Source organism: Emys orbicularis, chromosome 1 (assembly GCF_028017835.1).
Source record: "Emys orbicularis isolate rEmyOrb1 chromosome 1, rEmyOrb1.hap1, whole genome shotgun sequence".
Lineage (NCBI taxonomy): Eukaryota > Metazoa > Chordata > Testudines > Emydidae > Emys > Emys orbicularis.
In genome coordinates, this window is record NC_088683.1 from 171,365,390 (window position 1) to 171,381,498 (window position 16,109).

At 44.5% G+C, this 16,109-nt stretch overlaps 1 protein-coding gene across 1 annotated transcript in view; it reads left to right on the plus strand.

Moving 5' to 3' along the window:
- Positions 1–16,109, plus strand: part of BBX (BBX high mobility group box domain containing) — a 193,107-nt gene that overhangs the window by 122,374 nt on the left and 54,624 nt on the right. The window contains exons 7-8 of the mRNA XM_065419519.1: positions 4,431–4,498; positions 15,154–15,234. Of these exons, the coding sequence (XP_065275591.1) occupies positions 4,431–4,498; positions 15,154–15,234 (149 nt within the window). The remainder of the gene's footprint in view (positions 1–4,430; positions 4,499–15,153; positions 15,235–16,109) is intronic.

Sequence of the window (16,109 nt, forward strand, 5' to 3'; positions counted from 1 at the left end):
CTACCCAGAGACTTTCAAACTGGATTTCTGAGTGTATCCGACTGTGCTAACAGATAAAGAAAGTTACGCCTCCAGCCGGCATCAGAACTCACTCCACTAGATCTGTGGCTACCTCCGTGGCTTTTCTACGCAAAGTTCCTCTGGCTGACATCTGTAAAGTGGCCACTTGGATTTCTAAACACACATTTGTTAAGCATTATGCCCTTACTCAAGGCCCTCTCTCTGATACACGATTAGGCAGAGCAGTATTATCTACTGCATTCCTACCAAATCCGAAGTCCCTACCTCCTTGAGGTACACTGCTTTTAAGTCACCTGGAGTGAAGCACCCACAGGGACATCTCTCAAAGAAGAAGAGGAGGTTACTCACCCTGTGCAGTGTCTGACGTTCTTTGAGATGAGTGTCCCTGTGGGTGCTCCACTACTCAACCTCCTCCCCTCTACTTCAGACTTGGAGTAGCCTCCGTTGTAGAGAAGGAACTGAGGAGACCGGTCGCGCATGCGTACTATTAAGGTACACTCAGAGCGGGGGGGCAGGCTTTGCGCGTGCACGACTGGTACGAGTACTGCTGTAAAAATCTCGAGTGAAGGCGTAGGGACGTACCGACACCTGGAGTGGAGCACCCTCAGGGACACTCATCTCGAAGAACGTCAGTTACTGCACAGGGTGAGTAACCTCCTCATTTGTTTAGTAGAAATGAATGAAGTAAATATATCCAAAACAACACAGTTGGATGACTGGGGGAGGGGGGAATCTGAATAGTGCATTAATGCTCCCAGATGTGCTGAGTTCCAGGCCAGTGCCTTAGTCACCAGACTACCCTCCTTTTGTAAAGAGCACAATGTTTTTATGTTGTCTAGGAACAGTGTACTTCAGTCTGTGGGTCACAGATTAAGTTGGTAGGGTTTCTGCTCCTGCCATGTCACAGTTGCACCCCACTAGTGAAAAGCAGATGTTCCACCGGTACAAAAGTAGTCTATGAAAGTACTACGTGTTCACAATGGAGAAGTTCACATCACTGAATCATGAAAGGCCTCAGTGTTGCTATACCAACTGGAAAATCATAAATGTCATGATTTCAGCTATTTAGGAGTTGGGGGGGGGGGACAAGGTTATTGTAGGGGGGGCTGTGGTACTGCTACCCTTATTTCTGCGCTGCTGCTGGCAGTGGCACTGCCTTCAGAGCTGGGCAGCTGGAGAGCGGCGGCTGCTGGCTGGGAGCCCAGCTCTGAAGGCAGAGCCCCTGCCAGCAGCAGCGCAGAAGTATGAATGGTATGGTATGGTATTGCCACCCTAACTTCTGCGCTGATGCCTGCAGAGCTTGGCCCTCAGTCAGCAGCGGCCACTCTCCGGCCACCCCAGCTCTGAAGGCAGTGCAGAAGTAAAGGTGGCAATACCCTGACACCCCCCCCCCCCCTAAAATAACCTTATAACCCCCTGCAACTCTCCTTTGGGTCAGGGCCCCCAGTTTGAGAGAGGCTGGTCTCCCCCATTAAATCTATATAGTATAGGGTAAAAGCACATAGAAGACCAGATTTCACAGTCCGTGACATGTTTTTTCATGGCCGTGAATTTGGTAGGGCCCTACTTATAGGGCATAAGGCAAAGCTTAAATGCATTCAGTAGGCAGACATTCTGTACAGTGTCTCTCTTGCATGGACATTTCTTGCAGTGTTCTGTCTTTTTATAATCCAGTAGTAATAAAATCCATCATTTTCAAACAAAGTGATACTCATGTTGTTAGCTTTAGCAAGAAAGAAAGCTGTAGTTAAGGTCACAAATCAACTTCCATTATACTATTAACATTTAATATTCTTTTCTGAATAAGCCGATAATGAGAGAGAGAGATCTCTTCTTTATTGTTGAATACCTGTAAATAATTTTAAAATAGCATTTACCATTTTAAACTATTTATCTTTCTTAGTTTGTTCTTAGAGCCTTAAGTAACACTTAAGCACAAGAGGGTATAAACATAATGCAGTGTGTTATCACATAAATCTTATTTTTCCCTTTTGTTATTTTATTTTGCAATCTGAAACCTTGATAGCAGCATTTTTGTCCTCATCAAGAGCAGCTATCCAACCTCCAGCTCTCTGCTTCAGCTGCAGCCCGACTATTCTTTAGTTGCTTAAGCACCAAATTAAACTTTCACTTTCCACTAAGCTGTCATTTTTTCTCCTTTTGATTTTGATTTTTAAATACATGGTTTTAGTGTCTGTGGCAACTACAGTAACACTTTAAAATGAAACCCTTAATCTTACCCTATAATTAAGAAGGTGCTCATTTAAAGGGAAGACAAACAAGACCTTCTTTTGGAAAAGAAAATGCTTGGAAATGGGGAAAGGGTTTGGACCAGGCTATCACACACAACGTCATTCTGTATTTGAAGGATGCCGTTCCCCCTCCACCCGCTGAATTGCCCCATTCCTTTGCTTTGGTGTTCCCCGACAGGAAGGACAAGAACTGCTGCCTGTTATTGCAGTTGGATTACTCTTCTGGTGAGGCGGGCTTTTAGAACTGGATAGCTTGGCCTGACAAGACAATACTTCTGTCATGTGACTGATTTCCCCTTCCCTCCCCTCCCTACCTTCTGCCTCCATTCACTGCTTCTTACAAACCCTGCACCAAGCCAATGTATTTCCTCTTTGAGGATTATTTTATCTTTCTTCTCACTACTCATAAGACTTTAAACCCATATTTGGCCTCATTAAGCTTTATTTTTTTCCCCCCATGAGAAATGAAATGGGAAACTGGAAAAAGGCTCCTCGCGGTGCTCATTGTGGTAAGGCAGAAAATTAATTCTGCACCAACGTGGTGCCTGGAGTGAGTCACTCTGGCATCAGGCAGTGTTCTTCAGTCATTGAGAGTCAGCTTGTCCCTCTTCACCTGCCAACTCAGTGGGTGACCTGGGGCAAATTGCTTAGCTTCTCTGAGCCTCTGTTTGCTCATCTGTAAAAGCAGTATAAAAATACTTAACCCTGTGAATGTAGCCGTTAAAGTTTAGAGAGGAAAAATGGTTGTGTGATTAAGACAATGGATGGGAACTTAGGAGATGTGGGCTCGATTCCCAGCTCTGCCACAGACAGCTTGTGTGATCTTGGGAAAGTAACTTAATCTCTCCATGCCTCAGGGTATGTCTACAGTGCATTGTAGCCCAAGGTCTGTGGGGCCTGGGCTTGTGGACTCGGTGTTTTCAAGCCATTGCTTCAGCATCCATGCTGCATTGTAGATCTGGGATTAAAATTGCTAGACCCAGGACTCACAGCCATGCTAATGCGTCCATACTGCACTATGCAGACCTTCTGACTTGGGTCTGTAACTTGACCTCTGTCCACACTGCAGAATGTCAGGGCTTAAACCTAATACATAGCAGAACTCGGCTCTGGCCCATCCCCCTAGCACGGTCCTAGGACCCAGGTCCTGAGTGCTTGCTGACCTGAGTCAGGCTGATTTTGATTTGTGTGTGAATGGAAGGGGGGCTTGGGCTCAAACCTGAATCAGAGCCCGGGCTTAGTGTAGAGTGTAGACGTACCTCATCTGAAAAATGAGGATAATTGTTTTCTCTCTCTCCCACTTGGTCTGTCTTGTGAGTTCTTTAGGCCACAAATTGTCTTACTATGTGTTTGTACAGCACCTTGCATAACAGGGCCTTGATTTTCTGTGAAGCCTGTCGGCACTACTCTAATGTCAATCATTAGTAATAATAGTAAAAAATGCTAGTATTGTGAGTACACGGTGTCACTGTTCATTGCAGTGTCAACATCAGACATTATTTATTTGTTAAGATTACTTTAACTCTACCTAATATTGTATTGGCTGGGTGACATGTGGGCAGGTTGCCCAACTAAATGCCTGTGCTGTACTGGTGCCGTGGATAAATAGAGGGCTACGTTCTTCAGCGCTGTCAGCCTGGCATGCTTGAACACTAAATTCAGCTCTAGTTTAAAAATAAGTAAAAAGCAAACATGCTTCCCTTTTGTTAAAAGGAAGCTTCATCTCTGATGCGGTCCCTCCTCTTTCCTTGTTCTGTAGCTGTGGGAGGGTTACCCCCCCCCCCATTCTGAGCTTCCAGTTCCATTGTAAATATTTGTGATATTAGCGCTGTTCTGTGTATGTTTGGTATGAGATCATCACATTTGCTGTTTTAAAGATATCCATCACTGTAGTGCTTGGAACCTGTGGCAGTAAAATTGTAATGCCACACCAAGGGGAGTTAAGCACACACATCCAATCAAATCCCTCAAACAGCTTTGAATGTCTATCCCAGAGAGTATGTAGAAATGGTTATTTGTGATTCTCTTGGGCTGGCTTTGTGGCATCTTGCTTTGGAGTATCTGTGACAAGTAGCCTTTTGAGGTTTTTCAATGCACACAGTAAGTTCTTTCAGCTTGCAGATGAATCACCTTAATATTTGTTTTACTCTTGAACAGATCCTACGCAGATGGGAGGCCTGAGTATGCTGCTTTTAGCAGGGGAACATGCCCTGACTGCACAAGAAGTAAGTAACTATCTCTCTCTCCTCCCTTGTCCCCAACCAATCCGTTAGCAGGAGTGCTTAAGAGGAATATTTGTAGGTATTATTATATTAATGTAGTATACATCTTAGCCAACATTTGATGGCACCCATGTCTGAGCAGCATGACTCTCCTCAAACCAATGAACACACTTTAGGCCTAATTTTGGTGTGTCTTCTGTACTGTAGCAATATAATTCCACTGACTGACTTCAGTGATATGAGACCCCTTATATCTCCCCATTAAGAGATTGTTGTCAAAACCAGAAGTACTGGAAGGATTGCAAGCTCTTCAGGGAAGGGACCGTCTTGGCCTGTCTGTTTGTATAGGAGTCCAGGAGAGCTGACGGTATTTTAAAGAATCCTTATTGAGGTTGCAGGAACAAACTATCCCAATGTGTAGAAAGAATAGTAAATATGGCAGGCGACCAGCTTGGCTTAACAGTGAAATCCTTGTTGATCTTAAACACAAAAAAGAAGCTTATAAGAAGTGGAAGATTGGACAAATGACCAGGGAAGAGTATAAAAATATTGCTCAGGCATAAAGGAGTGAAATCAGGAAGGCCAAATCACACTTGGAGTTGCAGCTAGCAAAGAATGCTAAGAGTAACAAGAAGGGTTTCTACAGGTATGATAGCAACAAGAAGAAGGTCAAGGAAAGAGTGGGCCCCTTACTGAATGGGGGAGGCAACCTAGTGACAGAGGATGTGGAAAAAGCTAATGTACTTAATGCTTTTTTTGCCTCTGTCTTCACAAACAAGGTCAGCTCCCAGCCTACTGCACTGAGCAGCACAGTATGGGGAGGAGGTAACCAGCAGTCTGTGGAGAAAGAAGTGGTTCAGGACTATTTAGAAAAGCTGGACAAGCACAAGTCCATGGGGCCAGATGCACTGCATCCAAGGGTGCTAAAGGAGTTGGCAGATGTGATTGCAGAGCCATTGGCCATTATCTTTGAAAACTCGTGGTGATCAAGGGAGGTCCTGGATGAGTGGGAAAAGGCTAATGTAGTGCCCATCTTTAAAAAAGGGAAGGAGGAGGATCCGAGGAGCTACAGGCCAGTCAGCCTCACCTCAGTCCCTGGAAAAATCATGGAGCAGGTCCTCAAGGAATCAATTTTGAAGCACTTAGAGGAGAGGAAAGTGATCAGGAACAGTCAGCATGGATTCACCAAGGGCAAGTCATGCCTGATTAACCTAATTTCCTTCTATGATGAGATAACTGGCTCTGTGGATGAGGGGAAAGCAGTGGATGTGTTATTCCTTGACTTTAGCAAAGCTTTTGATACGGTCTCCCACACTATTCTTGCCAGCAAGTTAAAGTAGTATGGGCTGGATGAATGGACTATAAGGTGGATAGAAAGCTGGCTAGATCATCGGGCTCAACGGGTAGTGATCAATGGCTCCATGTCTAGTTGGCAGCCGCTATCAAGCGGAATGCCCCAAGGGTCAGTCCTGGGTCCGGTTTTGTTCAATATCTTCATTAATGATCTGGAGGATGGTGTGGATTGTACCCTCAGCAAGTTTGCAGATGACACTTAACTGGGAGGAGTGGTAGATATGCTGGAGGATGGGGACAGAATACAGAGCGACCTAGACAAATTAGAGGATTGGGCCAAAAGAAATCTGATGAGGTTCAACAAGGACAGAGTCCTGCACTTAGGACAGAAGAATCCTATGCACTGCTACAGACTAGGGACCGAGTGGCTAGGCAGCGGTTCTGCAGAAAAGGACCTAGGGGTTACAGTGGACGAGAAGCTGGATATGAGTCGACAGTGTGCCCTTGTTGCCAAGAAGGCTAACGGCATTTCGGGTTGTATAAGTAGGAGCATTGCCAGCTGATCGAGGGACGTGATCATTTCCCTCTATTCGACATTGGTGAGGCCTCATCTGGAGTAGTGTGTCCAGTTTTGGGCCCCACACTACAAGAAGGATGTGGAAAAATTGGAAAGAGTCCAGCAGAGGGCAACAAAAATGATTAGGGGGCTGGAGCACATGACTTATGAGGAGAGGCTGAGGGAACTGGGATTATTTAGTCTGCAGAAGAGAAGAATGAGGGCGGATTTGATAGCTGCTTTCAACTACCTGAAAGGGGGTTCCAAAGAGGATGGATCTAGACTGTTCTCAGTGGTACCAGATGACAGAACAAGGAGTAATGGTCTCAAGTTGCAGTGGGGGAGGCTTAGGTTGGATATTAGGCAAAACTTTTTCACTAGGGGGGTCGTGAAGCACTGGAATGGGTTACCTAGGGAGGTGGTGGAATCTTCTTCTTTAGAGGTTTTTAAGGTCAGGCTTGACAAAGCCCTGGCTGGGATGATTTAGTTGGGAATTGGTCCTGCTTTGAGCAGGAGGTTGGACTAGATGACCTCCTGAGGTCCCTTCCAACCCTGATATTCTATGATTCTATGATAGTGCCTGGCACAACTCCGCACCTTTCCTGACCTGGGCCTTTGAGAGCTACAGCAATGTAAATATTTAATAATAATACAATTACATTGGTCATATGTAAATTTTGATCTTGAAAGGGCTGCAAGTGCTAGCATATGTTCAAGGTATTAAAGTCTATTCCTGTTAATTAGGGCTCTGTGTTATGCCCAGCAGGTATAAATGCTTTATAGTTCATTCACTGTAATACAAACATTTTGCACTTACGTAAGACTTCAGTAAATAAAAAATGTTTTTCCATTTCTCTATAGGTTTCAGTAGATTGGTTGCTATTTAGGGTACATTTGAGGGCCCAAATTGTGCATTTAGTGGCTCAAATAGGCCAAACAGGGGCATTATGAGTATTGTATATCATGAGTGAGATTTTTGATGCCCAGATTTGAACATTTGGACCTGTGGCATAAATCCCTATTCCAAAAAGTATATAAAATTATGTTTGGCCACGGAACAGGGAAAATATTTTTACACCCCCCTTCCCCCCCCCCCCCCCCCCCCCACACACACACACACAGCACCAGCACATTGCCGCACCACCACCACCCAAGTTTTATTCACTGGTATTTTTAGTAAAAGTCATGGGCTGTGAATTTTTGTTTACTGCCCGTGACCTGTTCTTGATTTTTACTAAAAATACCTGTAACTAAAACGTAGTCTTACCACTGAGTTTGATAGCTATTTGCTAGATGGCAAAAGAATGCTGAGCTTCAGGACCAGGGGGACTGTAGCAATGTAAACTCTAATGGTCGTCTTTATCTGCCCTTCTCCCTCCCTGCCTTTGTCTCCCCTCCCACTCAGGCTCCTCTTCTCTCTCTTCCCCAAAAGCTCCTGTCCCTGTCAGGAAAGAGAGTCGTCTTGCTTTCGGTTCTGTTGCCAGGCGCCAGGACAACCCACAGCAGCCTGGAGGAACAATTGTAGAGAAAGTCCTGCTAAGTCATTACAGTCCAGAGATGCACTTACAAGGCTGTTGTGACAATTAGTTAAGATTTATAACATGGTGTGTGAGTGCTACACTTCACCAGAATGCGCACACAGCCTTCCCCTGACTGGGGACCTAGCAGCTCGCAGGAATCAGTTATTTGGATAATTGTCCTTTGCAAAACCCTTTTAAATGCCGGCGTTTACACTCTGTCTCCAGTCCAAGCAGCTCAACTCTGCTTCTGAAGCAGGGGGCTGAGAGGTGGAAATCAAACTGAAGATCTCCAGGGAATGGTTTGATGGGATAACGTGATTTTAGTCAATAGGTCAATAACGTGCCACCGCTGGTAATTAGTAACAATGGTCAATGATGGGATATTAAAAGTTACTACAGAGAACTTTTTTCCGGAGGGTCTGGCTGGAGAATCTTGCTCGCATGCTCGGGGTTCAGCTGATCGCCATATTTGGGGTCGGGAAGGAATTTTCCTCCAGGGTAGATTGGCAGAGGCCCTGGAGGTTTTTCGCCTTCCTCCGCAGCATGGGGCAGGGGTCGCTTGCTGGAGGATTCTCTGCGACTTGAAGTCTTTAAATCATGATTTGGGGACTTCAACAGCTGAGTCAAGGGAGAGAATTATTCCAGGAATGGGTGGGTCAGCTTTTGTGGCCTGCATCATGCGGGAGGTCAGACTAGATGATCATAATGGTCCCTTCTGACCTTAAAGTCTATGAGTCTATCTCCTATTATGTAACATGAGCTCAGCGTGGGGTGTATTCACAAGAATCATCTCAGTTAACCCTTCCCAGAATCCTCTGGCAAGTGCTAGGCATAGCAGTGTCATCACTGTTGGTGTGTTTGGCCAAGGGGGCATGGTGTGAAAATCCCACCCAAGATGGTAAAATAGACCCTGGGATTAGGAACAAGTGTAGCTATGTGGGTTAAAATACTTCATTTTGCTACTTATTAAATCTAAAGTAAAGGAGCGAGAGAGCACTAGTTTATTAGTAAGAACATACATTTCTTGAGGATTAACAGGGATATAACGATACATATCTGTTGAGCCTCAGTAAATTATTTGACATACATTAACTTCCTTGTTAAATCTACATTAAATGAGGTACCAAGTGTTACTTATAGTTGCAAAAGCTGTGAATGGGTGGGAACAATGTCTATATGTATCAGTAGAGGAAGGGAAAAAGAGAAATCAACGGTGGCATTTGCACAGAAGGTCTGAGGTTTATGCCACCATCCCTATGTTCATCATACTGCCAGCTACATCCCGGATTTTGTAATTGTTCAACCCAACTACACTCTGTTTTCCACTCTGTTAAGAAAATTCAATTTTGCTGACCAACACAGTTTCTAAACACAAGATTGAGCTTATTAGACAGGTGGGCAGGAGAACTTAAAGGTGGACACAACAAAAGAGGTTTAATGAGAAAATTAGTTATTTACATGAGCAATTAACTTGCACTAGGCCCCCAGATAGATTGCATCAGTTATGCTAAATGTTGATGTAGACTTCTCCTCTGTCATCTCTTAAAACAAAGGGGAAAAGTTAGAACATCCATACTGGGTCAGACCAAAGGTCCATCTAGCCCAGTATCCTGTCTTCCGACAGTGGCCAATGCCAGGTGCCCCAGAAGGAATGAACAGAACAGGTAATCATAGATTATCAGGGTTGGAAGGGACCTCAGGAGGTCATCTAGTCCAACCCCCTGCTCAAAGCAGGACCAATCCCCAGATAGATTTTTGCCCCAGATCCCTATATGCCCCCCTCAAGGATTGAACTCTCAACCCTGGGTTTAGCAGGCCAATGCTCAAACCACTGAGCTATCCCTCCCCCCCCATCGCCCATTCCCAGCTTCTGGCAAACAAAGGCTAGGGACACCATCCCTGCCCATCCTGGCTAATAGCCATTGAACTTGTTCTTCAAGTGCTTGCTCATGTCAGTTCCATTTTAGGTGTGCGAAGTCGTCGGAGATTTTTGCCTTCGCAGTATCCGGAGAGTCGGCTGTAGCACCCCCATGAGTGCCGCGCTCATGCCTTGGTATATTAGGCGCTGCCAACCCTACGCCCTCTCAGTTCCTTCTTACCACCCATGACAGTTGGTCAGAGCGCCTTGTCGTACATTGCAGGAGCATTAGCAGTTCTTACAGTCCATTGTTCTGTCTCCTTTGTTGTTAGTTCATAGGTACTTAGTTAGACCATTAAGTGTTAGAATAGTTGTTTAGGAGTTAGAGTCCTGGCTGGGACTTCGCCTTGGAGTGGGGCATGCCCTGTTCCCGTGGCTTTAAGCCCTGTTCATCGTGCAGCTGGCTGATGCCCATTAGTGACCCCCACGAGAGCTGTTTAAAGTGTTTGGGGGAGTCCCACAGAAAGAATAAGTGCAGGATCTGCAAAAAACTTTTGCCCTCGAACTCAGAAGGAGCAGGATATCCGCTTGAGGGCCCTCCTCACGGAGGCTGCGCTTGGCCCTACCTCGGAGTCCTCTCGGTCGGACTCCACGCCCAGCACCTCGGCATCGGCGCACAGCACACCGCTGGCACCACAGTCCACCTGGCATCGTTCCCCATCCCGAGTGCCTAAGAAGCAGTCAAAGTCGACGGGCCCGCCAGCACTACAGAAAAAGGAGGCTTTGGGCAAAGGACCATGTCAGACCATGTGCTCGCACCAGAGCTGATTGGAGGTACCGCTGCAGTCGGACCCCCTAGTCTAGCCAGGGACCCACCTCTGACTCCTGGGAGCAACAGGGGGTCCCGACCCCTGGTAGGGTCATCTGCCCAGCTTTCCTGCCCAAGGTGGTCTCACAGTTTCATACGGGCCAGGACATCTACTTGCCTGTCTTTTTTCCAAAGCTGCATAAGTCAGAGGAAGAGCTTAGATTGCATTCCCTGGACGTCAGGAGGGCGCTAACTTTGTACATTGAAGAGACCAAGCCATTCGCAAGTCGATGCAATTGTTCGTCACAGTGGCTGACAGGATGAAAGGTCGTCCAGTGTCCGCTCAAAGAATTTCTTCTTGGATCACTACTGCATTTGCTGCTGCTACAATCAGGTGAAAGTGCCACCTCCGGCGATTGACACCCCGCACTCAACCAGGGCGCAAGCCTCTTTGACAGCTTTCCTGGCCCAAGTACCTAAAAAGGAAATCTGTAGGGTGGCCACCTGGTCGTTCGTCCACACATTCACATCCCATTACGTACTTACCCAGCAGGCCCGGAACGATGCTGGCTTTGGTAGAGCAGTACTGCAAGCCACTAGATTGTGAATTCTGATCCTACCTCCGTGGATACTGCTTGTGAGTCACCTAAAATGGAATCAACATGATCAAGCACTCAAAGAAGAAAAAATGGTTACCTACCTTTTCGTAACTGTTGTTCTTCGAGATGTGTTGCTCATGTACATTCCATTACCCGCCCTTCTACCCCTCTGTCGGAGTTGCTGGCAAGAAGGAACTGAGAGGGCGTAGGGCCGGCAGCGCCTAATATACCACTCAAAGGGGCGCCACAGCTAGCTCTATGGATACCACTAATGCAAAAATCTCTGACGACCGTGCACATGGACGTGCACACACCTAAAATTGAATGGATATGAGCAACACATCTTGAAGAACAAGTTACAAAAAGGTAGGTAACCGTTTTTTTAAATTACCTTGTGCTGCTCCTATTTTAGATGTTGTTTTACTTGTGTTGTCTGATTCTACTATTTTGTTAGAAGAACAGAACATGAAATGCAGCAAAACACATCATGGGAACAACAGAATCAGAAAGAGCTTTAGGATATGTTGGCTTGTCTCCATGAGAAATGCCTCTTGTATCAAATCTGACATCCCATAGATAATATCCCGTTATCCTGTTAATGGTGTTTTTTATTAGACTTACAGCAACACCTAGTGGCTTCAGTGAGTTACTTCAGAGAAGTTCCTCTGAGCAGCAGTGCTGCAATTTTACTCTCATTATTCCCCCTGCCCTCAGTCATAATCTAATCTTGTAGCAGTCTAAGGCATTTATAGGGTGCCAATCATTGCAATTTCTTTATTCCTCTCTTTTACTTTAGGCCAGGAAAGATGTGGGGAGAAGTGAGAATATGTGTAAAGTATAAGGATGCTTCTCTTCTGCTTCAGGTAGAAGGGCTGGACTGTGCTGTATAGGGGCTGGATGTTGAGCTCTAGGCTCAATTGATAACTACAAAGGGCCACATTACCTGGGGTGTAAGTCATGAGTGATGGTCCAATGTCAGTTGTGTGTTGCTGAGAGGAATCTGGTACCAAGCTGGAGTGGACAAAAGAGGAACAACAAACAAAAGTAGACGATTTCTACTTATAGCGGCATTAGAGATCACTATGACCATTCTAGGCCATGACCAAAGCCCTAAGTACGTACTTCAACACTGAACTCAGCAGGGCTACTCACGTGTAAGTCTTTGCAGTGGTCTTAGACTCTTTCATTGCTGCAGTTCCAAATTCATATCTGTACAGCTGATCCTGAACTTGGAAAAACTGTTCTTGGCTTGGGACTAAATGATTTTTTGGGGGGAAATATTTAACAGAATTTTGTAAAGAACACATTCTTAGGGGATTTCAAGGGGGAAAAAATCAGACTTGGTTTTTTATTATTTTAATTGATTTTAATTATGCCTAAATCAACCCTGCAAGATGAGTATCAGTCTGGGCTTGATTGTCTACAACCACGGTTATTCCACAACCTTCAACAGTTACTTTTCAGTAATTATTGTGTTTTTGTAGAGTAGCGCAAACAGCATCAGGCCAGAGATTCTGCCTGGCCTCCTGCACCACAGTGTGCGTAAGTGTGGGGTGACAAGGAACCTCTTCATTTCTCTCCCTTTGCATGCCCTCCCAGGAACAGAGCACATTTGCAGCCTTGGTCCTGCATGGGGCTAGCCATGCTCACCACCCCAAATGGTTGGGAAAAGGAGGTGTGCAGCAGGACCCCTCCCCCCTTGCAAACTGGCCAGCGGAGTTCTGAGGCACTATGCTTCCTGGAACTTCTGCTGGGGGCTTCACACTGCCCCACATGTGGAGCTCTGCTTGAAAGGCAAAATTAAGCCCTTGGGAGATTTTCACACAGATATTCCACAGTTCCTTATTACAGTCAAACTTCACTAGTGGCTGGGGCACCAGGGCAGATGACTGAATTTTATCATTTTAATAAGTAAGGGACAAATCCTGAGGACCCTTTACTCTTTGCAAACTCCCCATCAGTGCAATGGCCTGAAATTAACGGACTCAGTGAAACGGCAAGGCGTGTGTATCACAAATGTACCTTTTTCAATCATTGTGATGATTATAATTAAGTTCCAATTATTTATGATACTCTGTTGTATACTAGCAGTGTACTATGCGGTATTTTGTGAACCCACTGATGCTAGACTGTGCAGTAACTGAAAAGTAACTGTGCAGAATAGCAAATTGCTATTTGGTGAGATTTTGTTGGAATACAGATACAACACTCAGGAATGGTGTTTTGTTTAAGGGGGGATAACTTTTTTGAGTAGAGGTGGCAGGAGGGTGTCAAGGTAGCTTTGTGGGGCTGTTTGTGTAGAATCTCATTCACTTGTGGCATATGAATTGCATTGATCATCTTGCAGGAAAAAGTAGTCCATAAGTGAACATAGGAGGCTAATGAGCTGAGAGATCATCGGCAGCAGGGTGAGATCAGAATCCCAAGTAGCAAATTCTTTGGCGGTAACTTCTATCTGTGCCTCGGCTGCAATGAGTAGATTGCAGGAGCAATCTCCAAAAAGAACAACCGGACGTTCTGGTGCCTTTTCTCGTCCTGGTTGTTTTAATGAATCCCCCGTGCTTATAAACGACAGACCCGTGTGTTCTCACAAATGTACATCCTTTGCTCGTAAAGCTCCACTACTTAAGCTGCTGGTGGGTCAGTTTTTCGGCTTATGCATAATATGAGCCCCCAAAAAAGCTCACTTCTTGAGGGGTCTCAGCACCACATTTAAAATGCAATTATAGAACAATACAACCAGCAGTCTCCCCTCACCTCCAATTCAAAAATTACCAACCAGTACATGGGGGGGGGGGAGGGGAATATTTGTATCTGGCAAATCAACAAGGGCATTTGGGGCCCTCCGTGTTTTGGTGTGCAGCATTTGTTACTAATGGCCATTGGCAAATGTATTGTGGTGAAGAATTTAAGATAAATGCCCAGGAAATTGTCTTGTTTGTTTATAAAATACTTTAAATCTTCTTAATGCAGAAAATTGCATCTGGCATTTAAAAATTCTATGGGGGAGGATCCCTAGATCCTTCAGTGCGTGTGTGTGTGCATATTCCACAGAGCCTCCTCACTTTTGATTGGCTGTTGATCAGCTTCCAAAAGGTCCGTGTACATAATTTTACCGTGCAATGCTACACACTTCTATTAAGCTGAAAATACAAGTCTCCTGAGACAGCAACTATAACTCTTCACCCTGAAAAAATTGACATTTCATAAATCTATTTCATACTTAATATTATCCTTTAAATGGGACTTGTTCTCCTAAGTCACTTAAATGCTTTTGAAAATCAAGTACCAAGTAATGCATATTCAATCACAATAGCCTTTATTCTGACCCACAGAATAGTGTTTTAAATGTTCTATTTTTGTTAGCTTGTTTTGTTTTAAGTGAATTTCAGTGGAAAGTTCTAAGTGGTCCTAAGTCACTTAAGCACTCTTAAAAATTCCATACCATGTCTTTGTTATGTGAGCAATTCAAGACTTATGGTGTCCTTTAACTACTCATTTTCTTGCTTTTAAGTACTTGGTTGTTTTTTTTAATGTTATAAGTAAATACACTTTTGTCACTTAGCATACTTAATCAGTTTTTGAAATGGTGTGGGTTGTGTTTTTGCTTTTAGAATAATCTAACTTTTTCTCCATAACAAATTTTCAAGTAGGAGGTGTAGCGGATCCCACAGCATGACCAACACAAGTCATATGTACGTTTAATTTGAGACTGTCCTTTTAATATTTGGTTTCATAAAACCTTTTGTGAAGTTTAAAATCAAAACCAAACGTCATATTTTGGGCCTAACTGCTGTTTAAACCATTGTGAGGTGTATTAAAAAGGATTCTATAGTACTGACCTCACCTTTATTTCCATTCACTTCTGTGTATTCAGGATTATGAAACATCAGGCTGTCCATCTTCTGTTAAACACTGCTTCTGAATGCTGTTGGTGCCGCTGCACAGTATTTCTTGTTACTAGATATTGCTGCTGTCTTTATAGGCATGTCATTGATGTTTTATTCCGTCATCACTGTTTCAGGTTTCCTCGAGTACTTGCCAGTCTGATGCATCTAATTCTACTGAAGCATGTCAGAAGTCACCATTGTTCCAGTTTGCAGAGGTGAGTTTCCAAAAGTAACAGGATGATTTTTTCCACAGTTTTTTTTTTTTTTTTTTAAGAAATCCCAAACCCTTTAGCTGAAGAAGACAAGCCTTGACTCAAATGTTTTCAGCTACATGCTTCCCTCCCTCCATTCCTGTTATTTATGGGGAAGCCAGTTGGGGAAGCCAGACTTGAGCTGCAGAAAAGTGTATATAGCACATGATGGAAACCCTAAACACAGCACTGTAATAGTGTTCAAAGAAGCATTCAGTTCGATGTGGTGCAGGAATAGCCTTAGCTGCCAAGGCTCTTTACTTACAAGCCAAGGTTTTGATAGAGTTCTGTATAGTTAAATGATAGATCTTAGCCAATGTAACCATTTTAGCAGTTGACTCAGTCAAAAGTGATTGTATTGCTTCTGACAGCCTGTGGATGCTCCACAGTCTTCCTTAATTCTACAGCCACAGAGTGGACCAAACACTCCAGGCCCATTCCTGCAAAGTCTTATACGCCTCAGTCACTATAGACTTGTGAGTAGTCCCACTGAGGACAGAGTAAGTTTTGTGTGGATTAGGTCCTGAATTCTCAGCTGTCCTAGAAGGCAGACTTTGTACTATATATCTCTTTCCCTGCCTCCTTTCATTACATACCAGCAGCACTTCCTTTTGGCTTCACATATGGCAATTTGACTCCAGAGGATGACTTCACTTGACTTCTTGAACATGTTTAAGTCCTTTGAGAGTCTGTCAATAAAGTGGGCTCTCTTTTGCTAACAGCCAGGAAGGGTCTCAGGTTAATGATCACCTGGAGTTTGTTAGAAGCTCCCAATTTTCAGGATATTGTAGTTTGGCAACAAAGTTCCCGTTTGGGCTTAAATTTGGCATATATCCTAG